Source organism: Pseudophryne corroboree, chromosome 9 (genome assembly GCF_028390025.1).
Source record: "Pseudophryne corroboree isolate aPseCor3 chromosome 9, aPseCor3.hap2, whole genome shotgun sequence".
Lineage (NCBI taxonomy): Eukaryota > Metazoa > Chordata > Amphibia > Anura > Myobatrachidae > Pseudophryne > Pseudophryne corroboree.
Window position 1 is genome coordinate 228236713 of NC_086452.1, and position 27334 is coordinate 228264046.

The 27334-nt window shown below is 44.2% G+C and overlaps 1 protein-coding gene across 4 annotated transcripts in view; it reads left to right on the forward strand.

The window, feature by feature from the left end:
* The window catches only part of WDR47 (WD repeat domain 47), a 207650-nt gene extending 180432 nt beyond the window's left edge, over positions 1-27218 (forward strand). For all 4 annotated transcript variants that reach the window (XM_063940149.1, XM_063940146.1, XM_063940148.1 and 1 more), the window contains 2 exons: positions 15092-15310; positions 24904-27218. In XM_063940149.1, the coding sequence (XP_063796219.1) occupies positions 15092-15310; positions 24904-25046 (362 nt within the window). In that variant the 3' untranslated portion in view covers positions 25047-27218. The remainder of the gene's footprint in view (positions 1-15091; positions 15311-24903) is intronic.
* Positions 27219-27334: the final 116 nt, after the last annotated feature.

The following is a 27334-nucleotide window of genomic DNA, read 5'->3' on the forward strand; positions in this document are numbered from 1 at the left end:
AAAGAAACAGACTATGGTACTTTCACACAAGGTAAGAAAGTCATCAGCCTGGTGGCTACAGACATCCCATCTAGACAAAGGGAGAACCTTTTTGATATCAGATGGTGGATCCTGACGACAGATGCCAGTCTTCAGGGCTGGGGAGCAGTGTCCGGAAGATTATGATTCCAGGGACAGTGTACCACAGAAGAAAGTCGCCTGCCAATAAATCTGTTAGAACTTCGGGCCATATACATGGCAATGATTCAGGAAAAGGACACTCTTCAAGGAAGACCAGTCCAGATCCGCTCGGACAATTTAACGGCAGGGGCGTACCTCAACCATCAGGGATGAGCGCGCAGCCAAACAGCAATGAAGGAGGTAAGTCACATACTAAAGCGGGCAAAACTCCATCTTCCAGCATTGTCCGCAGTATTCGTTCCGGGAGTCCTAAACTGGGAAGCGGACTATCTCAGTCGACACGCTATTTAAGCAAGCGAATGGGCTCTATACCCTGAAGTCTTTCAGACTCTGGCAGACAAGTGGGGTTTGCCAGAGATAGATCTCATGGCGTCCTGTCTGAACAACAAAGTGCGAAAGCGATCTTTCTGGACGCCTTGTCAATGAAATTGGGATTTTCATCTGGCGTATCTATTTCCTCCGATCATCCTGCTACCAGGGTGGTGGGGAAAATAAAAGAAGCACAGGGTGCCGTGATTCTAATAGCTCCGGCTTGGCCCAGAAGGCATTGGTACACAGATCTGCAGAGAATGTCGATGGATGCTCCACTTCTGCTCACTCAACGTCCAGATCTACTAATACAGGGTCCTTGTTATCACCCTGATAAATCTGATCAGGGTGATTCGGACCTGATCGTAGATGTGCTAAATTTAGCACATCTACGATCAGTTTCTCTGACATGCAAGGGGAACGCCCAGCACAGAGCTAGTGTGCCCCACATAAAAAAAAGATTTTTTGGAGTGATAAACACTCCAACTCCTGGCGCAAATATAGTAAAATTACTAATTATCAGTATACCAGCTGCACACACTAAAGGACTGGCAAAATCCTCAAGGATATAAAAAACAGAAAAAAGCTAGTGTGATTGCGCTTGATGTGCTGATTGGATATATAAATTAATTGTTACAATTGTGTGTCTGCTTTTACTCAAATTAGCACACATGGAACTTACTTTCATAAAATTCTAGCAGAGCTTTAATAACAACACACATACAGATGTAGCCAACTTTATCTTGACTGTTTCTCCGCCGAGACGGGCGTTTAGCCACGCTAAGGCGATAGCTGAGTTTAATCACAGGCAGGCGCGTTGAGACGATCTAGATACTCATCATGCATTACACATCTCCACCACTGTGTGGCTAATGCTCCACTAATCCAGTACTTTCGATCGTACAGTATAGCGGCGGATTGATCTACAGCTCTGGCAATACTGTAGGCGTAACGGGAAGCGGTGGAAAAAGTATGGAGTACAGTACTGTATGTGTATGGAGACGCAACTACAGTAATTGTGTAAAAGGAATAATGTACAGTACAATGTATAAACACCGTGCTTTTTAAAATATAAAATATATGAGCGTCTGAGTTCGCTAATGCATAATGGGAATGGAGGACTAGCAGGAGGCGGAGGAAAACACCGTGCTTTACAAATGCGAGCGTCCGAGTCCTCTAAGGCATAAACCAACAGCAATGGGGCGAGGGCCGGGCGCTGTTTGCAGTACTTTCACACATGAAATTAGAAATCTCTCATGAGGCGTCGTGGGCTAGGGGTGAAGGCTCCCACCTCCCTCACTGGGGGTCCAGGGTTCGAGACATGATGTGCTTTCTTTCTTTTTTTTTTTTTTTTTTTTTTTTTCTGTAATAATGCACTGTATTATTTTATTTCCATTGTAAGACAGTCAATGGAAGGATGCACACAGGTTTCACATAAATCAAAGTACATCTGCAGGAGCGATTCTTTACGCTAAATGCACCCAAACAGCGTGAATGAAATGAGTGTATTCTGGCGCTACCAACTAAGCAAAACAGTACTGTAGATCTTCAGCGTTTGTGCATTGCACAGGACCTGAATTTCCTTCCCTGTGCAGGCCCCCAGGGGGGAAGGGCGATGGGGGTAGGGGGGAGACGATGGAAAATACTGTGCCTTTGAAATGCAATTACATGAGCGTCCGAGTACACTACGGCATACTGTAAACCAACACCAATGGGAAGGAAGTGCCAACCTTATTTTTAATGTGTTCCCGTGACATTCACTTTAACATTTTTTTTTTTCTCTCCAATACAGTACATCCAATGGAAGGATGCACACAGGTTTCACATAAATCAAAGTACATCTGCAGGAGCGATTCTTTACGCTAAATGCACCCAAACAGCGTGAATGAAATGAGTGTATTCTGGCGCTACCAACTAAGCAAAACAGTACTGTAGATCTTCAGCGTTTGTGCATTGCACAGGACCTGAATTTCCTTCCCTGTGCAGGCCCCCAGGGGGGAAGGGCGATGGGGGTAGGGGGGAGACGATGGAAAATACTGTGCCTTTGAAATGCAATTACATGAGCGTCCGAGTACACTACGGCATACTGTAAACCAACACCAATGGGAAGGAAGTGCCAACCTTATTTTTAATGTGTTCCCGTGACATTCACTTTAACATTTTTTTTTTTCTCTCCAATACAGTACATCCAATGGAAGGATGCACACAGGTTTCACATAAATCAAAGTACATCTGCAGGAGCGATTCTTTACGCTAAATGCAACCTACAGTACGGTACTGTAAGTGAGCAAAATAGTACTACAGTGGGCGTTTGTGTATTGCACATGACCTGCATTCCCTCCCTGTCTACTGCATGATCTGTGCAGGCTCCCATGGGGGAAGGGCAACAGGCTAGCAGGAGGCGGAGGAAAACACCGTGCTTTACAAATGCGAGCGTCCGAGTCCTCTAAGGCATAAACCAACAGCAATGGGGCGAGGGCCGGGCGCTGTTTGCAGTACTTTCACACATGAAATTAGAAATCTCTCATGAGGCGTCGTGGGCTAGGGGTGAAGGCTCCCACCTCCCTCACTGGGGGTCCAGGGTTCGAGACATGATGTGCTTTCTTTCTTTTTTTTTTTTTTTTTTTTTTCTGTAATAATGCACTGTATTATTTTATTTCCATTGTAAGACAGTCAATGGAAGGATGCACACAGGTTTCACATAAATCAAAGTACATCTGCAGGAGCGATTCTTTACGCTAAATGCACCCAAACAGCGTGAATGAAATGAGTGTATTCTGACGGACTGTGCATCTTCGGTATTTGTGTATAGCATAAGACCTGTGAAGGCTCCCAGGAGGGAAGGGCGTAGGGCAAGACAGTGGAAAATACTGTGGTCAAAGAAAGGGCATATGTAAAACTAAGGGAAACTGTCACAAAGTACAGTAACTACAGTACTGTACGTTGAATGCCTGGAACGCACGACGCCTGAGACGCACGACGTCTGAGACGCACGACGTCTGGATCGCTCATTGAGCATAAGCATGGCTGCTGTACCTGTAGTACCTGTACGTGACCGTCCCTATGCTATGGGTGAGCTGCGTCTCCTCGTTCGCTGGCACAGCCGGGGGAGACTTTTATACAGGTCCCTGCGGCCATGGAATTAAATACCCAACTAGTCACACCTGGCCGGAGTACCCTGGAGGAGTGGGGGCCCCTTAAATCCAGGGGACCCCCCTCCAGCCACTCGATTATCTCTATCACCCCTGTGTATTGTAGCTAGGGGATTGTGACGCTCCTTCAGCATTGCCCCGTAGCCTGCAAAATCTGTGCTGTTATTTGCTCCATAGCTGAGTGCCTCCTAGGAGCTACTGTAGGAGTCACAGGCGGTAGCCATTTCAATTGAGTCTGCCCTGCTATAGAATTGTACAGGTATGTGTACATTACCGTACGGTGCATAGAACCTTTACAGTAGAAACTCTCCTGCAGCTTTGGCCTGCTTTACTGTATGTACTGTAAAACTTGTGTTTTGTCAGTTTGCTATGCGACCGAGCCCGGTGTAACGTACAGTACTGTAATGTGCATAGACCTCGCTTACAGTATCTCTGTGTATTTTGGCTAGGGGATTGTGACGCTCCTTCAGCATCGCCCCGTAGCCTGCACAGCTTATGCCATTTCTCATTCCATACCCAACTGCTGCCTGCCACGAGGTGGGGGTTCAGGAGGTGGGGGTTCATGGGTAGTGGTCGTTTTGACAGTGTGCTATGCGATTGAGTCCGGTGTACCGTAATACTGTATGCAATCCTACAGTAGCTTATCCCTCCCCTGTGTATTTTGGCTAGGGGATTGTGACGCTCCTTCAGCATTGCCCCATAACCTGCACAAGGGTTCAGGGGCGGCGGCCATTTTGCCAGTGTGCTACAGTATGTCATCGAGTCCGGTGTACCATAATATGCATACTGTGTATTTTAGCTAGGGGATTGTGACGCTCATTCAGCATTGCCCCATAGTCTGTACAATCTGGACTATTACTTGCTCCGTAGCCTAGGGCCTCTGTGGGGCAAGGAGTCATAGGTGGTAGCCATTTCTATTCAGTCTGCCCAGCTACAGAATTGTATGTGTACTGTGTACGGAGCATAGTACCTTAACCTGCATAGAACCTGCACATTATGGTACACCGGACTCGATCGCATAGAACCGCTCATGCAGCTACTGTATGCCCTGGTTTGCAGTATGTGAATAAAAAAAATAATAAAGTGTCTGAAAAAAACTACAGTAACATGCATTCGTACAGTACTTAAGGAATCGAACCCTGGACTCTGAGTATAGGAAGCGAAACACTTCACCACTTCGCCGCAGACAAATGTATAAATCCGTTGGTTTTGATTATGCTGTAATGGCTACGGGATTAGGACGATAACACTGTAGAAAATTCCTAATCTTGAGAGGCAATAGTGAACTTGTAACACACATCCATTTGCGACAGTGTACACTACTAGTTTTACAGTACTGTGTTTTGTCTGCGGGACTTGCACGCTCACATACAGTATTCATAAAGTATTGTAGATGGATCATATATTGTATGCTGTACTACTGTATTTGCGTCGGTGTCGTACTGTATATACTGTACAGTACTGTATTAAATAATGCAGCGTAATGAGTACAGTATTTGCTGTATGCAGCGTAATGAGACGCCTTAGTAAAGTAGTCCTTATTATGTATGTCAGTATTGTATTTTACGGGAGACCACACGCATGCGCAGTGGTGATTGTAAAAAGCGACATCTGGTGGCTGATCGCAGGTATTACACGTAAAGGTAACGCCAAACGTCAAATGTCTGTCTCCGTGCGATTAGATAGCCTCTCTGTGGCTAGGCGCGCCTCGCTACGCCACAGTACGCTGCGTATGGTCGAACGGGACAACCGCCGCGGCCACTCAAGATAAAGGTGGCTACATCTGTATAACATAAAATACCAGAGATAGTTTAGTATGCTCAAACACATTGAAGGAAACACTCTAAAATGTCTTTTGACACTATTAGTTAGATAGTAGCAGTGTCCTTACGCAATATCAGATAGATGGCAACAAAGTGTCTTATGAAGTGCTAAACAGACATGCCTGGTCTGTAACATATGGTGCATGAGAAAATGCAACAGTTGCTATTGCCTAAAGAAATGATATATAGTATCTCCAATCCTCCTGCTACTGGCGTCCCAGTGCAGAGGAATGCTGCTGTAATTATATTTACCCGAACCAGCCGGATTGTCCAGATATACAGTGCAGTTGTGCAGGGAGATATCCTTGTGGCGTGCAGCCACGGCGTCCGCCGCCGGCACTATTTGTGGTGCAGGAAGATTCTCTGTCCTGGCGGGTGGGTACGGACGCTCCAGGTGCCGCTGTCCTCACAAGCGGATATAAAGACTCCGAATGCCTCTCCGAGAATACGCCGGCACCAGACGCAGGTGATGGAAACTGGCAATAGCGCTTGTGCTGATGTTACCGTCAGTGTGTAGTTCAGAGCGGGGAGATGACGTCAACGCGTTTCGTCCCGTCACAACTCGGGACTTCCTCAAGACTATAGGGCTCACTCCATCTTAGCCCTTATTTAACTCCCCATAAGGACCGCCTTGATTGTAATTAAAGACATCAGTGTACTACGGTCTGACTATACATATATTGACAATACTGTTCAAAAGCAAGTTCCATGTGCTTACTAAACAGTTGATATCTATCCATAAATATACAGGAACATACCCATAATAAAAACTATACTTAAAATCAAAATATTAATGCGCAATTAATGCAGTAATGATATTACTAACCACAATGGATATAAATTGTAATAATCACAATATGATCATTATGGCAAAATTAACATAATAGCATAGTGAACATATTGATACTCCCAGTATTAACTCTTTGCCAGCATTCTTTCCTATATCCACTAATCTAAACAGGTATAATCAATAGCCTCATTAAGCCCTTCAGGACTCAAAGTATCTAATTTAAAAATCCATGTGGACTCACCAATACATAACTGTCGAAATCTATTCCCACCCCTCCTAGTATGACAGAACTGTTCGACCACCATTAGGGACAACCCCTTAGGGTCCCCATTATGATATCTAACAAAGTGTCTAGAGACACTATGTTTAATAGATTTATTAATAATGTTACACCTATGTTCTCTAAAACGACTTTTAATAGATCGATTATTACAATTTATATCCATTGTGGTTAGTAATATCATTACTGCATTAATTGCGCATGAATATTTTTATTTTGCAAGGTATGCTCCAGAGGTTTACCTGAGGGGAAAGTATCGTGTGTTGGTATGTGTTCTAAATGTCATACACCTCCCAGTCAGCCGGCAGCTCCTGTACCTACAATGGAGCCACCCTAGGCTATGTTCACTATCCTCCTGGGGACTCTGGTGGACCGTTTAGCCCCCCTATGGGACCTCCGGTGCCACTGCTGCCACAAGTTGTTCCTGTGGTAAAACTGCCTTGGGCGGAAAATTTGTATACCCAGCTGCAGCATTTGAATCAGTCTTTGGTTAGATAGAAATCTACTCCAGGTCACTCTCCTGTCACTGGTCCTCTAAACGGGCTGCTTCCTCCTCACAATCCACTAACCTCTCTGATGTTTCATCTGATGAGGAGGGGGAGCGTACGGTCATGTCAGACTCTGAATCATGTGTTACTGACGAGGATTCTACCTTACAGGCTGATGTCCCTGCCCTATTGGATGCTCTTAAGCAGATCCTACAGATCACTGAGAATGAGAATTCCACTACAGTGGCCAAGAAAACTGATAATGTTTAAACAACAGAAGGTGGTTAAAACTGTATTACCCCAGGTAATTCCTTCTCCCTAATCGGGCTTCGGCTCGCTATCCTCTCCCTGCAGAGTTATGTAGTAAGTGGGAAAATCCACCGCCGGTGTCGTCTACTCGGCCTGTCACCACTGTCACCTCCCTGAAGAAACAGACAGATAAGCGTGTGGAGGGATGCCTGAAATCTATTTATTCCCTTGCAGGGGCCATTCATAGACCCACCATAGCTACCTTTTGGGCCGCAAAAGGTATTGAGGCGTGGGTTCAGGCGTTGGAAGAAGAGCTGCCTGAGGATATTTCTGACAAAGCCAGACAATGCCTGTCTCAGATATGCACCGCGACTATTACATTCAGGCAAAGCGTCATCCACGTCTGTCCTGGCTCGCCGCATACTGTGGTTAAGGTCGTGGAAAGTGGGTTTAGACTCCAAGAAGACCTTAGAGGTACTCCCCTTGACTGGGGACATTTTATTTGGAGAGGACCTGAATAAAATAGTGTCTGGATTAGCAGCTGCTAAGACTGCTTTTCTTCCTCCTACTAATCCTTCTACACAGAAGGTGAAGACTACCATTTTTCGTTCCTTTCGACCTCAAGGGAAAGCCAAGGGTCAGTCTTACACCAGACAATCTTGTGCTCCCAAGACCACCAAGCCCAAGACGAAACAGTCCTGGGTAGCCTTTCAGTCTACTTCGAAACAAGACAAGCCTGCTGCATGACGGGGCGGGCCTCCCTCTGGGTGGGGGCCGACTTCTACAGTTCGCCCAGGTCTGGTTAAAGACCACTTCAGACGCTTGGTTGTCCCTCACGGGTAAGCTATCTCATTCAATAGACGTCCCCCTAACCAATTCTGCACTATTGTACTCCCTTCGGATCCGTTGAAGGCACAGTCTCTACAAACAGTGGTAGGTTCCCTCCTGAGTACAGTAGTGGTTTTACCGGTACCTCAGTCCCAGCGTGGCAGAGGCTATTATTCGACCCTGTTTCTGGTGCAGAAACCCAATGGGTCTTTTTGGCCTATACTCAACCTCAAGTCACTGAACAAATTGTGGGGGTAGCCAAGTTTCGTATGGGAACGTTGCGCTCTATTGTGCTTGCGATGGAACCTGGAGATTACATGATATCCCTGGATATACACGATGCTTATCTGCATATTCCTATTGCCATATCGCATCAGCAGTTCCTGCAGTTTGCTATTGGCGACAGTCACTACCACTACTAGTTGCTTACAAGCCCACGAATGGCTGATCAATTGGAAGAAGTCCTCGCTGGTCCCAGCTCAGAGTATGGTGCACCTAGGGGCACTTCTGGACACACACAGTCAGAGACTGTTCCTGTCTCCAGACAAGGTCCTGAAAATCCAAGACAGGATAAGACACTTCATCTGTCACCCCAGAGTGTCGATTCATTCGGTGATGCAAGTTCAGCCTGATGGTGTCGACGTTCGACATGGTGGAGTACGCTCAATTTCATTCCCGCCCCCTGCAATGATTAATTCTTGCCAAGTGGGATGGCCTGCCTCATCGGATCAGATCCCAAATGATCTTTTTGACTCCGGAGGTTCATTTGTCGCAGACCTGGTGGCTCCAGGACCAGCAATTGAGCAGAGTGTCGTCCCTTTTGGATCCCCAAATGGGTCATCCAGACGACTGATGCCAGTCTGAGGGGATGGGGAGTTATCAGGGTCGGTGGCCCAAGGAAGAATCACTCCTTCCTATAAACATCCTAGAGCTGAGGGCGGTGTTCAATGCATTATCACTTGCCCTGCCTCTGATACGGAACAGACCGGTTCAAGTATGGTCAGAGAACGGCACTACAGTGGCATACATAAACCATGAAGGCGGCACTCGAAGCCACATGGCTATGAAGGAAGTGTCAAAAATCCTTTGTTGGGCAGAACGCCATCTGCCAAGTATATAGGTAATGTTCATTCCAGGTGTCCTGAACTGGGAAGCGGACTATCTCAGTTGCCAGGACGTACACGCTGGAGAGTGGAGTCTTCATCCGGAAGTCTTTCATCTCCTCGTGGACAGGTGGGGTCTACCGGACGTAGACCTCATGGCGTCTCAACACAATCACAAGGTTCTGGTCTTCGGATCAAGGACAAGAGATCATCAAGCAGCATTCGTGGACGCACTGGCGATTCCATGGAACTTTTGACTGCCTTACGTGTTCCTTCCAGTGTCACTCCTGCCCAGAGTTCTACGGAAGTTCAAACAGGAAGGAGGAATGATGCTTCTAGTCGCTTCAGCATGGCCCAGAAGGCATTGGTTCTCAGACCTGCAGGGTCTGTCGATGGGGCATCCCCTTCTACTTCCTCAATGACCAGACCTCCTCATACAGGGCCCTTGTCTCTACCCAGACCTGGCCAGACTGGCTTTGACGACGTGGCTCTTGAAGATCCACTCCTGAGAGCCAAAGGGTTTTCAGAGGCGGTTATTCAAACGATGCTGAAAGCCCGCAAACCGGCCTCTGCCCGGATTTATTACAGGGTTTGGATTTCTTACTTTACCTGGTGTGCTGAGAAGAATTATGATGTCCATGGATTCAGAACTTCCAGAAGTCTGGCTGTACTGCAGAGAGACATTGACTTAGGTCTTCGTCTGGCCTCCCTCAAGATTCATATATCTGCCTTGTCGGTTTGGTTTAAGAGAAAAATTGCCTCTATTCCTGATGTTCAGACGTTCGTTCAGGGCGTTATTCGGATTCATCCTCCCTATGTCCCTCCTGCGGCTCCTTGGGATTTGTCTGTTGTGCTGAATGCTCTGCAAGAGTCTCCATTTGAACCTCTTGAATTGGTCGACCTGAAATGGCTCACTGTCAAGGTCCTGTTCTTGCTGGCTATTGCCTCTGCAAGACGGGTGTCGGACTTAGGCGCTTTTTCCTGTCATCCACCTTTTCTCATATTCCACCGGGACGGGGCGGTTCTACAAACTCGCCCCGGTTATTTGCCTAAGGTGGTGTCATCTTTTCACTTTAACCAAGAGATTGTAGTACCGGCCTTTGTCCCTTCGGATTTGTCTCCCAAAGAACGTTTTATGGATGTGGTAAGGGCTGTCCGTGTATATGTGGAGAGGACTGCCTCTATCAGGAGGTCAGATTCCCTTTTTGTACTATTTGGTTTTCACAAACATGGCTGGCCTGCGAATAAGCAAACCTTGGCCAGATGGATTAGAATGGTGATTGCACAAGCCTAAGCGCAGGCTGGACTCCCAGCTCCTGCTGCTATTAAAGCCCATTGTACTCGGTCTGTTGGACCTTCTTGGGCGGCCCGCAGTGGCGCGTCCCCAGAACAATTGTGCAAGGCGGCTACGTGGTCCTCAGTGAACATGTTCATTAGGTTCTATGCCTTTGATACTTCCGCCTCCCAGGATGCTTCCTTTGGACGTTGGGTTCTCTTACACGCTATGGCGCGTCCCCTCCCTTGATGAACTGCTTTAGGATATCCCCAATGTTTTCCCTGTGGAACACAGTGTACTGCGCTGCAGAAAAGGAGAGTTATGGTAGACTTACCATGGTTAACTCTTTCTGCGAGGTATACTGGGTTCCACAGGGCGCCCACCCTGACGCACCTAGCTTCTTTGGGTTGTATGGTATTAGCCGCTGGTACCCTCTCCTGTCGTGAGCTTGTGGTTCTATGTGACTAACATCTGCCTTCTCTTTTACGTGCTCCTGCATTGGACTGGTTAACGAAACTGAGCTCTCAGTGCCTGGAGGTGGGGTTATAGGGGAGGCCCCAATGCATCCTGGGACAGTCAAACCTTTACCTTATGGTGCCTCTGGATCAAGATCCCGCTCTACACCCCTGATGTTTTCCCTGTGGAACCCAGTGTACATCGCAGAAAGAGAGTTAACCATGGTAAGTCTACCATAACTCTCCTTATGCAATGTAGTACAAAAATACCTGCCTGCACATACTATTTTGCCTTGAGATATGAACTAGACGGGAGCGCGCATTGCATCGCAAGGGACAATACACACAGTATTATTTGAACTAGACGCAATGCTATTTGAACTAAAAAGATCAAATAGCATGCGAGAATCGTACCGTGTGTGGGCACCATAACAGTTGAGATACCCAAATATTTACTGGACGTTGGTTCGGAGGGAATTAATAGACTTAAGGTGCATACACACGGTGAGATATTGACTAAGTTCCGATTTTGACTTTGCGATTTTCCTTGAACTCCCCAGAGCCCAGAACCACCTATTTTGACTGTCTTTTCTTGCGATTTTGATTATGTGTGATTTTGACTATACTGTGTACTAGATTGTACACAATATAGTCAAAATTGCCTTGCCTGCACAGTCTATTTTTTTTTTTTTTTGCGATACCGACGCCACGGGATCATGCATCGGTATCGCAAGCTGGGTACACACGGTGCAACATGTGCTAACTTTTCTTCCGATTTTCACTATGTAGTCAAAATCGTAAGAAAACATTGCATCGTGTGTATGCACCTTCAGAGATGGACGCAGATCTTGCTTACCACAGCAAGATCTGTGTCCATCTCCTCGCATGCTGGGGGCAACCCAGCATGTGTGTGGCGCTGCCTCATTGGAGAATGATGGTGAAGGTCCAGCTGGATGAAGGAAGGTCACTTTTAATTTGTCTTCATCTTCAGTCTTGTCCATCACATAAGCAAGCCACCATTTCTTGTTCTGCACAACAGCTATATAACTTTATGAATAGACAGTAGAAAATATATCTGGAATTAATTTGACGTTCACAACGCAAGAAGAATATATTGAGTCTGAAACATTTTTGAATGATTGTATCAACTACTCAGTAACTATTCAGGTAACACAACAGTATCATGCTTTTATACCTGTTGATTCAAGTACATTAAATATATCTGTAAAAACCTGTTCTAAGGCTACATCATCATCTACAGTATTCGTTACAAAATCTCTATACAACCTCCAGTTGACACAAAAAAATGGCTATATATCCATTGAATATAACAAGAAATTGTGGCTTGCTTATGTGATGGACAAGAATTAAGATGAAGACGAGTTAAAAGTGAACTTCCTTCATCTAGCTGGACCTTCACCATCATACTTCTATCCAAGAAAGCCTGATGTACTATAGATACCTTTAATAGATGTCTTATGCAAAGTCAACCCTATAACTCCAGCTGGATAATTTGTCATGTCTCCTGATGACACTTTAAAAACCACTGAGGCATTGTCAAACTATCTTCAGCTAACATTGTTGACTGACTAAATACAATTTTTCTATTCAACTTCTAATTAAACTAATGAAGCCATCAAATTGGTTATTACCTATTAGTACTTGTAATACACCCTTTTTTGAATAAACTACGTTGCTTTTAAATAATTTTTAGCTATTGACTGATTATCCTCCCACTTTTAAAATTTGACAAGCAGTTAACATAATTTCCTGAATTTTTTTGTCGACGCACTTTTTGAAATAATCATGATCGAAAAATTCAGTTTGAATTTGAAAAAAATGTTTCCTCCCAAAGCCTATTGTATTGTATATCAATAGGAAAGGACATAAAAGACACAGTAAAATGACACCACTCCCATCTCTCAAGCTTAATCAGGAGAGTTGCTATGGCGATTTGAAAATATGCTGGTTGTGCGTTTTTGACAGAGATATTTAAATACAATTTGGTATTTTTCTTAGACTACATCTATATTCTCCATATACCAAATCTGAACAAAATCTGAGCTTGTGTTTATTTGACACGGAATGACTTTTCTACTGCTACCTCTCTACCTGCTATCTCCCCTTGGGTGTCCCAGCACTTACTCAAATACATCATCCAAGTTCCTGTCATCTCCCCTCCTCTCCCTACCCGTTTCGTACCACTAACCTCTCCTCAGGCCCAGAAGTTGGCTGTCTGAGCCTCATCCTTGACTCTTACATTTCCTTCAATTTCAACATTCAGCTCCTTTCCAGTCATGTTGCTTCCATATTTTGTAACATCTCCAGGATCAGAGCCTATCTCATATTGAACACAGCCAAAAATGTAATTAACCCTCTTGTTATCTTTCGTCTTGACTATTGAAAATTCCTCTTCTCTGATATCCATCTCATCATGCTATTTCTACATAAGTTGATTCTCAATGTTGCTCAACTTAATTTTCTCGTTTGTCATTTTTCCATCAGCTTCCACTCTCTACCATTCTCTACACTGGCTCCCTGGGGTCTATGAACTAAGGGGTCTATTTACAAAGACTTAGATGGAGATAAAGTAGATGGAGATTAAATACCATCCAATCATCTCCTAATTGGCATGTCACTGGCTGGGTTTTAAAAATTACAGTTAGGAGCTGGCTGCTTGGTACTTTATCTCCGTCCACTTTATCTCCATCCAAGGCTTAGTAAATAGATCCCTAAGCCTGGCGATAAAGTTGCAACCAACCAGCTCCTGTCACAGCCTGTGACATGGCAGTTAGGAGCTGATTGGCTGGTAATTTATCTCTGTCCACTTTGTCTCTCTCCAAGGCTTAGTACATAGGGGTCCCTGACGTAGATGTATGAAGGGTCGATAAGTAGAGGGCTGTCTAAAACATTCCTAACTGATATGCAGGGCAATGTATGAACAGTCGGTTGCATTGACCAGTCTGACACCTGCAGCTATCGATTTTGACAGCTGCAGGTATCGTTGCCCATTCACCACAGCAGGGACAGTTCTGGGGCTGTACAGGATATCTCGCAATAATAGTGAGATCAAGTGCGTGCCCAGAGGAGCTGGCCGGGGGAGACACATAAGCGCATCAGCACTAGGCTGATGTGCTGTGTGCTCTGCCTGGGATCTCCTAAAAGTGGAGTTTTCACTCCCTCACTCCGGCAGACAAGATTTTAATACATCTTATCGGTGTAGCTTCCTGTGTCGCCTTGGTAAAGAGGTGGAGCAGGAAACGTTATACCTGCACAATACATGCAGGTATAATACATCTAACCGGGTGTGGTATGGAAGGTAGATAGTAACTAGGTCGACATGGTCTAGGTCGACAGGCCAAAAGATTGACATGGGTTTTTTGGTGTCGTTTTCTTCGTAGAGTGACCGGGAAATTCCAATTAGTGCACCGTGTACCCTCGCATGGCTCGGTTTGCTCGCCATGCTTCGGGCAAGGTGCCTTGCTTCGCTCGGCACAGGTTACCGTTCCAATCGTAGTCCATGTGGATCGTTAAGTATGAAAAGGTTAAAAAAAATAAAAAAATTGTGAAACACTCATGTCGACCTTTTGACCTGTCGACCTAGATACCGGATCCCAATCTAACCCCCTGTCCCCTATAGAATTAATTTCAAACTCTTCACCTTGAAAGCCTTCAGCCACAATCCCCACCCCCCACACATACTTATCTATATGTCATGGAATCCACATTGCCTCCAGTTCTGCCAACAGCCACTGCCTCTCCTTCCCACTGGTTAGCTCTTCTCACTCCCACCTCCAGTAGTTGTTTTTTTTGTGCATCCATGTTTACCACCTTCTGCATGATCTATAAGTCTCTGTCACTGATTCTCTCCCTGATTTGTCCTCTTTCCTTGTCTTCTTTCCTTCTCTTCTTCTTCTGTAATATATTCTCCTTTAAAGACTCTTGCCTTGGCAGCACGTATCTATCTCTTGCTGCATCTTGTCTTCTTCTGTGTTAGTAATGTTCCTTATAAGACTACTTATCTCTCTGTGTCATCCTACACAGTCAGCAGAATAGAAGTGTTTGTTTTTTGTTTTAATGCTTACATATAATATTGTTTCCTATCTTTGCTCTATGATATTCAGATCACTACTTAATAGTTTGTTTCCACTCTTCCAGGTAGTCCAGTGGCATCAGTGGCAGTGGATCCTAGTGGGAGGCTGCTTGCCACAGGACAGGAAGACTCAAGTTGCATGCTGTATGACATTAGAGGAGGCCGAATGGTGCAGAGTTATCAACCACACTCTAGCGATGTGCGCTCTGTCCGCTTCTCCCCGGGAGCTCACTACCTGCTCACTGGTTCTTATGACATGACGATCAAAGTCTCTGACTTACAAGGTTAGCCATCTCCTTTTACATTCTGCACATGCACTAATAATTTGATTGGAACAATTGAAACACTAAAACTGTGTTATGGCAAAATTATATTTGGCTTTCTCTTACGTCCTAGAGGAGGTGGGGTCCACATTAGTACCATGGGGTATAGACTGGTCCACTAGGAGCCATTGGCACTTAAAGAGTTTGAGAGTGTGGGCTGGCTCCTCCCTCTATGCCCCTCCTACCAGACTCAGTTTAGAAAATGTGCCCGGAGGAGCCAGTCACAGCTAGGGGAGCTCTTCTGAGTTTTCCTAGTAAAATGTTGTTTTAGAGTTTGTTTTTTTACAGGGAGGCTGCTGGCAACAGCCTTCCTGCAGCGAGGAACGGAGCAGTGTCCGCCCTGTGGCGTCTGAGCCACTGTCTCCGCTGACTGGACACTGAGCTCCAGAGGGGTCTGATCGTTCTCCGCCACAGCGGACCGCTCGCCCCAGCAGCATGCCGCCACCCCATTGCAGAGCTGAAGAATTGGTTGCGAGTGAGACACCGACCCCCCCCCCCCAGCAAGCGGGGGGTCGGTGTGAAGATGGCGGCAACAGGGTAGGAGCGCATTATTAACTGCGCTCCGGGGATGGCTCAGCGGTACATGGTGCGGCGCTGTGAGGGGCGCCCTGAGCCAGCGCTACACCCTACACTGGTCCAGAAGCCTGTCGGGGTCCCAGGATCTCAGCCAGCACTAAATCCTCAGGCCAGTATAAGCAGAAGAAAAGCGGGGAGACAGCGCCATTTTGGGGGCGGCGCTTCTCCTCAGAGCGGACCCAGTAGCATTTCAGCACCATTTTCCTGCCTGCACAGCTCTGACCAGGAAAGAAGGTCCCTCCACAGCAATTCCAGCTATCTGTAAACGGTACCAGGGGGTTGTAGAAAGGGAGGGGGCTGCAATATGACTGTGTATCCTATTAAGGTGCACAGTCAGCGCTGACAAGGGGTCTCCCTTTGGTAAAAGCGCTGTGTGTGGGTTGGCTCCAATCTCTGTGTCTCTCTTGCCATTCTTTGGACTCTGTCTGCCCTCACCTGTGTGTGGAGTGTTTGGTGGTCTCCTTTAGCTATGTCCAGGGACACTGTGTCATATGCTGTGGAAGATATGTCCTCCCAGGATGATCCCATTCCATGTAATCAGGATAGCACTGGTTTAGCAAATATTCCAGCAAGGGAACCTGAATAGTTTTCCTCTCTCAAATCTTGGATTACTCAGATTTCTGACAGGGTTGCGAGTAATGAGTCTGCAACCCAGGTATTACAGAACTCCATGGCAGTATGGCCCGATTCTGGTACCTCAGGACGCCCCGCTATATACCCCCAAAAACGTGCGCTTGTTAACATCACACAAGATGACACGGATACCGATTTGCCTCTCTTGCAAAGGGGGTGCAATTAATGATAGAGGCTATCAGGGATGTGTTAAATAATACCACACCTGAGCAGGTTGAGGAGGCTTTTTTCACTGAAAATAAAAAAGCCTCGTTAACCTTCCCTGCGTCAAAGGAATTGAATGCTATATTTGAGAAAGCATGGGTAAACCCGGAGAAAAAAATTCCAGATCCCTAAAGGGTCCAGGTGGCGTTTCCTTTCCCTGAGGAGGATAGGAAAAAATGGGAAAACCCTCCTATTGTTGACGCTCAAAACAGGTGGTTTTACCTGTTCCAGGATCTACTGCCTTAAAGGAGCCGGCTGATATAAAAATTGCTAATACACTTAATAAACTTAAATCAATGTACACAGCTTCAGGGAACATATTACGTCCCACTATTGCTAGTGCATGGATTGTAAGGGCTATAGTAAAGTGGTTGGCTACCTTACTAGAGGATTTGGATACGATGGATAGAGGGGATGTTGAATTGTTTTTGCGTAACATTCACGATTCAGGTGGCTTTATGGTAGAATCCATGAAAGACCTTGGTTCCATGGCTGTGGGGGTCTCTTCCATGTCTGTTTCAGCTCGTCGGGGACTGTGGCTGCGACAGTGGTCTGCAGACGTGGAATCCAGGAAAAGTGTGGAGTCCCTACCCTACACAGGTTAGGCTCTCTTTGGATGCGTGGATATCCACGGCTACAGCGGGGTAAGTCTCCGTTTCTTCCCTCAGCTGCTCCTGCTCCAAAGAAATGCTTCTCTTCATCAGCATCTCAGTCCTTTCTGCCTAACAAGCCTAAAAAGGCCAAACCGTCCAATACCTTCTTTAGGGGAGGTCGAGTTAAATCCAAGAAACCTGCTGCTTCAGGTTCCCAGGAACAAAAGCCTGCTTCAGGTACGCCAAAGTCCTCCGCATGATGGTGGACTGCGCGGCCTGGAGGTGGGGCCCGTGGGGGCGAGACTCAGACAGTTCAGTCACGTGTGGGTATCGTCCGGCCTGGATCCCTGGGTGATCCCAGGGATACAGGCTGGAATTTCAAAATTTCCCTCCTCACCGATTTTTCAAATCAGGCTTGCCAGTTCTACTGGCAGACAGAATTGTACTACAGGAAGCCGTCCAGAAGTTGGTGGAAGCACAGGTCATTGTACCAGTTCCTCCTCATTTACAAACCACAGGTTACTACCACTTTTCGTGGTACCGAAACCGGATGGTTCGGTCAGGCCCATTCTGAACCTAAAATCACTGAACCCCTTTCTAAAGGAGTTCAAGTTCAAGATGGAGTCTCTCAGGGCGGTGATATCAGGTCTGGAAGAGGGGGAATTCCTGGTATCCCTGGATATCAAGGATGCGTACCTCCACATTTCCGATTTGGCTGCCGCATCAGGGTTATCTCCATTTCGCATTGTTGGACTGTCATTTCCAGTTCCAGGCCCTGCCATTCAGCCTCTCAACAGCACCGAGGGTGTTCACCAAGGTGATGGCAGAGATGATGGTTCTCCTCCGCAAACAAGGGGTGAACATCATTCCATATCTGGACGATCTGCTGATAAAGGCTTTGTCCAAGGAGAAGCTGTTGCAGTCCATTGTTCTCACAACGCACCTACTCAGAGTCCACGGTTGGATTCTGAATCTCCCAAAGTCACATTTGGAACCGACCCAGAGGTTGTCTTTTCTGGGGATGATCTTCGACACAGAAGTGCAGAGGGTGTTTCTTCCGCAGGAAAAGGCGTTGGTGATACAAACAATGGTCCGGGATGTCCTGAAGCCAGCCCAGGTGTCAGTTCATCACTGCATTCCCCTATTGGGAAAGATGGTGGCCTCTTATGAGGCTCTCCAATACGGGAAGTTCCATGCTCGGGCCTTCCAACTGGATCTCCTGGACAAGTGGTCAGGATCTCATCTTCACATGCACCAGAGCATTCGTCTGTCGCCAAAGGCCAGGATTTCACTCCTAATTATGTGGTCAGGTATGGGTGGGCGTCCCCACTCACACCAGTGCCGGTGTCGTCGGAGCTGTATTTTCAGTTAGTGCGATAATACTGAATGCTCCAGTTATCATTGCTACCAGTAATTACGATGGTATTATCCAAATTTAAGTCTGTCACACTATCAGATAAGTCTATTAGATAATTTTATCCTAGAACGGATACAGCGCTACCCATGCACATTCTGCTTGTCTAAAGCTTCCTCAGGGCTTCCTCATAGTTAATAGAAGCCTGTAAAACAACAATTGAAAATTATATATCGTATATTAGTATATGTATCATAGGTGTTGAAGCACTGTCGAGCCTATCTGTTATGTTAGCATATGACAAACAGAGATAGAGGAGCAGATGTGTAAAGAGTGTGTAGTTGAGGGTAATGCTTATAAAGGGAATGCATATTGTGTTGGCATCTGTGAAACTACAGGATCAGGGTCTTTGACCAGCGTTTAAAGGAATTTTACCACCATTAATTGTGGCTCGTGTTATACACACACACGGGAGCTACTGGTTGGTCCCTAAAAGATATTATTATGTGTCAATAAATAAAACTATCCTTTTTTTACATAAAGGTACAAATAAAAAGGAGAGTTAAAACTCCCTATTAAAAAAGGTACACCTTATGACACATGTTTACACATAATAATTGCTGAAACAAACATGGTAACAAATGTATCGTTTATACACCATGAATGTAACCATCTGATTCTGTAGACTTGAAGTATTTAACAGCAAGAGCACTAAGTATTCAACAAGTAACAGCCTTAAACCTATCTCAGAACAAGCCTTGCAATATACACATGAATTACTGTCTGCTCTTTGTAAGATAGCATTGTCATATTATTGCATTATTATATGTCAATAAATATAGCTGACCTTTTCACAGATGTGCCAATAAAACTCCCTACAATATAGACACACTCGATGACACATGCTTACATACAACAGCTACTGATGGAAACAAATGTTTCAATTTACACTCTGTATGTAAATATTTGGCTCCAGACACTAAAAGTATTTGACAGTGAGGGCTTCAATTCCATATCAGAAGAAGTCTATAGTCATATATCCACACGAGAGAACGAGATACAGAATATAATTTTAATGTTTTATTTATTTACACATTAGTTCTTCACATTAATTTTGGCACATTTTTTTCTTTTTACAATTTTTTTTTCTTTGATACTCTGCTTTACTCAGCCCTAGAGGCTGAAAAGATATAAATATTAATAGCCTTACAGGCTTTCAGATAAAGGTCATATGTTCATTTGTGATTTTAAGCATACTCAATAAATTGTATTTTAAACAATAAAATTGACAGGGACGGAGTGCACCTAATCTAGTTGGATTCTTTTGTCTTTGTAAAATTCCCCAGGTGTGGATATGGGCCTGAGGTTGGGATCTGTGAAGGTCCAGATTTCGGCCCTCTCCATCTTCTTCCAGAAACAATTGGCTGCCCTCCCTGACGTTCAGACTTTTTTTGAAGGGAGTTCTGCACATCCATCCTCCCTTTGTACTGCCTTGGGACCTTAACGTGGTGTTGCAGTTTCTCCAGTCAGATTGATTTGAACCTCTACAGGAGGTTGAGGTCAAATTTCTTACTTGGAAGGCGGTCACGTTGTTGGCCTTAGCTTCTGCTTGACGTGTGTCAGAATTAGGGGCTTTGTCCTGTAAAAGTCCTTACTTGATCTTCTACGAATATAGAGCTGAACTCCGGACACGTCAGCAGTTGGCATTTCATATCAACCAACCTATTGTGGTGCCAGTAGCTACTGACTCCTCAATTACATCAAAGTCCTTGGATGTTGTAAGGGCTCTGAAGATATATGTGAAGAGTACTTCTCATCACAGAAAGTCGGACTCTCTGTTTGTCCTATATGATACCAAGAAGATTGGGTGTCTTGCTTCTAAGCAGACTATTTCTCGCTGGATTCGGTTCACTATCCAGCACGCTTACTCTACGGCAGGACTGCGTGTCCAAAATCTGTTAAGGCCCACTCTGCTCGTAAGGTGGGGTCTTCCTGGGCGGCTTCCCGGGGTGTCTCGGCATTGCAACTTTGCCAAGCTGCAACTTGGTCTGGGTCGAACACGTTTGCAAAGTTTTACAAGTTCGATACTTTGGCCTCTGATGATGTGAAGTTCAGTCAGTTAATTCTGCAGGAGCCTCCGCGCTCTCCTTCCCGTTCTGGGAGCTTTGGTACATCCCCATGGTACTAATGTGGACCCCAGCATCCTCTAGGATGTAAGAGAAAATAGGATTTTGGTTACCTACCGGTAAATCCTTTTCTCATAGTCCGTAGAGGATGCTGGGCGCCCACCCAGCGCTTTGTTTTCCTGCAACTGTTATCTGGTTCAGTACGACTTTGTTTAGTGATGTGCAGCATTGTTACTTAGTAAGTACTGTTTCAGCAGTTGCTGAGTTTTCAAGCTAAGCTAGCTTGATGTGCCTTGTATGTGTGAGCTGGTATGAATCTCACCACTATCTGTGTTAAATCCTTCTCTCGAAGATGTCAGTCTCCTCGGGCACAGTTTCTCAACTGAGTCTGGTAGGAGGGGCATAGCGGGAGGAGCCAGCCCACACTCTCAAACTCTTAGAGTGCCAATTGCTCCTAGTGGACCCATCTATACCTCATGGTACTAATGTGGACCCCAGCATCCTCTACGGACTACGAGAAAAGGATTTACCGGTAGGTAACCAAAATCCTGTTTTCCAGTGGTTCTGCAATAACTAATATCTAATGGTGGTATCCAATTAGCCCCGATGCTGGCACTTATCGGGATTATGCTTCAGGTGCCTCAGGCACCCAAAGCATAATCTGCGATAAGTGGCCGCCAGAGCCGCGATAGCACATGGAAACGTGGACATCCCTGTACCTATTTGTTTTCATGCGATCACGGTTCCAATTTCAGCCGATCAAAATGGCCTCTAATTGGATACCGCGATAATGACCATCTGTCATACAACGCAATATCCTGCTGTTTTGATCAGCCGAAGTGGCATCGGGGCTAATAGGATACCACCCTTAGTATTGCATGCTAATTAAGGGCAAATTGTCAGTGCAAATGCTAATGTTTTGTGAAACTGAATACACCCCTACATGTGTGACTTCTGTGTACCATTGCAAGCGCATGCTGTCGGTTGAAAAACTCATTACATTGTGTTAAATATGGAGACTGACACAGGGCATTTCAAAAAGGATAAGCATTTATTTATCTAAGTTACAACAATGAAAATATCCAAGTAATAACAAGTTATACTCGGTTACAATAATAATAAGAACAAGTAAAATACTCAGCCGTTTTCTCAGATGTTTAATTTCTGTCCCGTATAATGGTCATTGGTTATGGGATGCAGTCAATTTACCTCCAATCAAAATCCTGACGGTCGAAATCCCGACAGCAATTGACCGACGGTCAAAATCCCGACATGGACAAAATACCGACATTTAAAATACCGACATGGAAAATGCGACATTAATTTTTCATTATTTTTTCATTGAAACCGACTTTTTCGTACTTTACCATCCCAGTGGACCTGGCGCGAGCCATGCGAGGGGACGTGGTACACATAAATGTTGTCCTGTCCATGTCGACATACACACAAAAAACACTGAAAAACGCATGTCAGTATTTTGACCTGTCTACATTTTACATGTCGGTATTTTGACCTTGTTGGTATTTTGTCCATGCCGGGATTTTGACCATCGGTCAGTTGCTGTCGGGATTTCGAACGTTGGGATTTTGATTGGAGGTATTTCATACCGATTCCTTGGTTATAAGTAGTTCAAAGTAATAAGATTCAGTCATCTCCATGGTCCCGTCTTATAAGTCCGTCACAAGTTAAAAGCTGGAGTGGGTTTGTGGAAAACTGAATTCCGCTGCAGACAGAACCAGCTTCAATTGGAACTGATTTGCTATGTGTAAACCTCTAGGCTTTATAGCACACCCTCAGGAACACTCTAACATTGTCTTGAGAACTGAAACAGTTATGCTTAAAAGATATTACTTTCAGTGTCTGTGAAACCAGGGGTAGCAGTCGTTCACATAGGATAATTTATCTTAAACCTGACAGGTTCTCCTTTCACACCCATAGGAACATAATACCCCAAACATAGCTTACTAGACAGTTTTCATCATAGATACGGATAATAGGAATACATATTTATAATAATCGGCCAGACTGAAAGCTGTCTACACTCCCCAGACACTATTATGCCATTTCACACTGGGTCAAAGGTGAAAGACTGCTTGTTTTTCAAAGTGAGGCTATATTTCCAGCTGCTGCCTAGCTGTCTGCAAAGCACTGAGATCATATCAAATTACGAATATATATTTCAGCATAAGAAGATCATCATTAACAAAATTGAGTCATACATGAATAACATGGAGTTTAAAAAAAAAAGTAAAAAAAATATCACCCCATACAGTACTTTAGCTATAAGAAAATATTCACCCTCCTTTTGAAATTTTTTATCAGTGGTTTCAAAATAGGATATACCTGTAATAGACAACATGTAGTAGGATTTCATTGAAGAGAATTGGAACACTAGTATCTTGGATTATCTCACTCGCAAGTAATAAAACACTGTGGCTTCTAGGAAGACTATTTCCATAACCATATCATTAGTAGAGAGCAGTCATTTAGACAGTGTGCAATGTTAATTAAGAACTATATCAGGAAGGTCAACAATATAGTTTTGTTAAATTCCTAAAGTTTTAATATAGTTCAGTAAGCTGGAGAGTTGATGCAAACAAAGTCATGTGCCTACGAATATGATAAAAAGTTAAGAAGTTAAGTTCCTGCCATAGAGTTTGCTTTTGAAGAAGAAATGGTCCAATGTACTAACTTGAGTAGGACTCTGCTATACGTCTCACTGTCCTATCCACTAGTAGTTCTATAATCAGAAGTATTGGAGCTCCCTGGAAACTGACAAATATTACCTACCTGCCTTACCTTTATTCTGGGTATTGGTACATTGGGCTCATGCTGTTCCAGTTCTGTTTGATTCTGGTGGCTTGTGTATAAAGCAGACTTGCGCTTTCCCCTCATATTCTGCTAAGAGAAAAGACACTTGGAAGGGATCATTCACATCTAGCATGTGATTTGTTCCTAGTGTCCGTACAGTATGTTCCCACAGTAAATTGGAGTCCACAGTTTACGCCTGTAATACTGATCTCTCGGGCCTCTTATATCTGTCATCCAGTCCATTAGTACTGCTGTGTTGTCCAATTTGCTGATGTCATTTGAATGTTCTTTATGTCATTAAACTTCTGATATAATTATTTTATAGGCCTATTGTCTACTTATCACTTGTACAAATATTTATTGCAAGTTAGCATGCTTATTTGTTTGTACATCTTCAAACAGATTATGTGGTCATGTAGGTGTCAATTAATGTCTTGCAACTCCCAACTAGGGAGGCCAATCCCAGGCCTTTTTTTAAAATCCCGGGTATCTTGGGATTGGGTTGAAGATTTTAAAATTAAAATCTTCAGTGTTCCCCCACCTCCTTCCCGGCCCCGCCAAGCCCACATAACTATTCACCATCCTCTGGGAGTGTGGGCGGGTTCACTTGCTGCATACGGTGGGTGGCTAGGTGCGGTATGGGCAGCGAGGGTGGCTGGCGTCAGACTGCGCAGTGTGACCTCTGACTTCACATCACGCTGTGCAGTGCGCACAGCCAGGGGGCAAGGGGAGCTGGGAGAATGGAGCTGGGCATCGTCTGAGCATCCTGAGGACGATCAACGCTGTCCAGGATTGACAAAACAAGGGGGCTTCTAATTCCCGAAATCCCCGGGATTGAATCCCTGCCAGTTTTAGGCCTGAATCCCGGGATCCCCCCAATCCTGATCCCGGGATTGGCCACCCTACTCCCAACCCATAGAGGTGCGCAAGAAGAATTGCAATTTTTCGTAACCATTATTAATGGTGATTTGGCCAGCCGTGCATCCCTGACCGCAATAACGTTAATTTAAAATCACTTTTAGTTTGCAAATTAAATATGTTTTGAAAAAGTAAAATACAGTAAAATAGTGGTACTTTTGTTTAGGAGATATAGATATGTGTCAGTTTACATACTCCCCTCTGGACGTTTTTCATAGTAATAGTTATGAGCGAGTTCAGCATGACCTTTGTAAATAGGGTTAAATCGGCAGCAGTGCCTGAAATATCTATAATGTTAGATCAGTAATGTCCCTTTCATTGTTGTTTTTTTTTAATTAGGTGATCTCACAAAACCTCTTCCGATCATTGAAGCAGGTGAGCACAAAGACAAAGTGATTCAGTGCCGATGGCATACTCAAGATCTGTCTTTCCTATCCTCTTCCGCTGACAGAACTGTATCACTTTGGACTTACAATGCGTAGCCAGAGACTTTCCAAATGTCTAGCTGGCTATCTTCAAGAGGCGGATATAACATCTATGTGGCTTCCATGATCATGATTTACGGTTGAATCCTTGAGCTGCAGAGAGGTTGGTTACTCAACACCTGCAACCGAAAATAAATAAATAGTTCCAGCATTTTATCCGTGGAAATGAAAGTGGACAAATGCAAAGGTGAAGTATAGCTACGCAAGCCTCCGTTTAGCAGTGGATGAGATTCACGTTGGTGAATCCTAGATATCCACTCTTCCCTCCACAGTGAGAAGTCTTTATTTTTTTTTTTGTGCTTTATTGTTTTAACAAAAGAAGCAAAGAGAAGGAATTACATGACTGTGCTGTTGTAAGGCAATGCAGAAGACCGAGGCGTTTGTCCAATCTCAAAGGCTTTGTAAGGTTATATATTACTGCAATTATCTCCACAATGTTGTCTTTTTTGTGTATATTTTTGTTTTATTTCACCATACCTTTTTGGAAGCAGAGGCATTAGCACTGTTAACCTTTGATGGAAGAAAAAACAACAACAGTATTCCATACCTTTTGGACTACTTGCATATACCTCGTTATGGAATTGTCACCCATTTTCATAGCTGTTGGCAAAATATGCCAATGGCTGAAATCTTGTCATTCATTTCTGAAATTGGCATAAGGAAGTCTGTTACTCAGATTATGATTACATTACTCCGTATAGATTGACATAAGAGAAGCACTACTAGTCCACCGTGCACATTTAGTGTGAGGGACATTTAAAACCTGTGGTTCTGTCACAGGCGGCAATATTGGGGCAACTACTCGGTATACTTGCTGCAATATCACAGCCTTTGTGGCTGTAGAACACATTCCTTGATGAATAAGGTTTTTCATTGTCAGTTTTCAGTCTCTTACATTTCCAAAATCATCAAAATAGATATATGGAGAATGTACAGAAAACAGATCATTCAATCTGCCCACACACATTGTCCAGCGCTATCCGATATTTGTAAGCATTCTTTTCTGTTAAGATATTTTGATTTATAATTGTAGGAACTCATTTAATAATACAGCATCATGAGAAATAAATAGCCTTTGTGCGTGTGCACTTAAGGAGTACACTACAGCTCACTTGAACCTCTGCTGTCCTTTTACATTGAACAATCTTCCATATGGATCTGATCTTTAAGGCACTTGCAGGTTATAGCGTGTTATATTTTTATGTACATTTTCTTCTGTTACCATAATAATGTTTTTAATATCAAACAGAAATTAAAACAACCATTTCTTTATATTGCAAGGCCTTTTCTAAAGTAAACAGTCACTTGTATTGAACCAGAATACAACTGTTCCACCGTTCATAACACATGAATCTTAAATGCTGGACATCGGTAGGTAGCCCCTTTTTCCAGTCTATATGCTTCTCTGGCTTTCAGAAGTCAGTTTACGTATTTGTCCTTTAGGCGAGCACATACGAACAAATATACCACCATCATACATAGCAAATCAAGATGCTTTACACTACTATCTAGTGCTGTATGCTGATTTTTATTGTAGGTGAAATGCTGCTAGAATTATCCAGTGTTGATATTGTTTTACAGTTTTTATACATGCAACAAGCCAGATCGCTCGGCATACCCTCTGCTTGTTACGTGGCCAGTAACACATTGCACAGGCAGTAATGGGGTTAGTAGTGTCACTGTAGCTCGTGGTTACACTCGCAAACCACTTTGTGCCAGAGAGGTAGCGTTGTGTAAATTACAGCATGGCACATTAGCATGAAACATTTCATTTTGGTTCCCCTTTTTAATGCAAGACTAACTTGGATATTAAGGTGTTGCACTTTTTGTGTTGTGTAAACCATTTCTTTTGCTGTATGGGACCAGTCCCCACTTCTAGAAAGAGAGGTTTAAAGCTGTATCCACTAATGTAAATGCTAATATTCTTAGATTATTTTGTTCATATTGTATATTTTTTATTTTTGTTAAAATTAAAAAAAAAAACCTAAATGAGATTTAGGAATGTTTTATTTATTTGATATAAAGTGGAATTACCATTTTTGTTCTTTTAATATACAACATTTTCCGTGCACCGTATGCAGATATTTTTTACCTATTTAATGTGGAAATGTTACTATGGAAATGTAACTGTGCTGCAATATGAATAAAGACATCCAAGATTCATTATTTCAGCTGACAATTCCGGTCATCCTGGTAGACATTGTAAGACAAACCGTCATAAGTAGTGACACTGTACTTTTTGTGTGGCTTATTAACATGCCCTTGAAGCTGTAAACTTTGCCCTT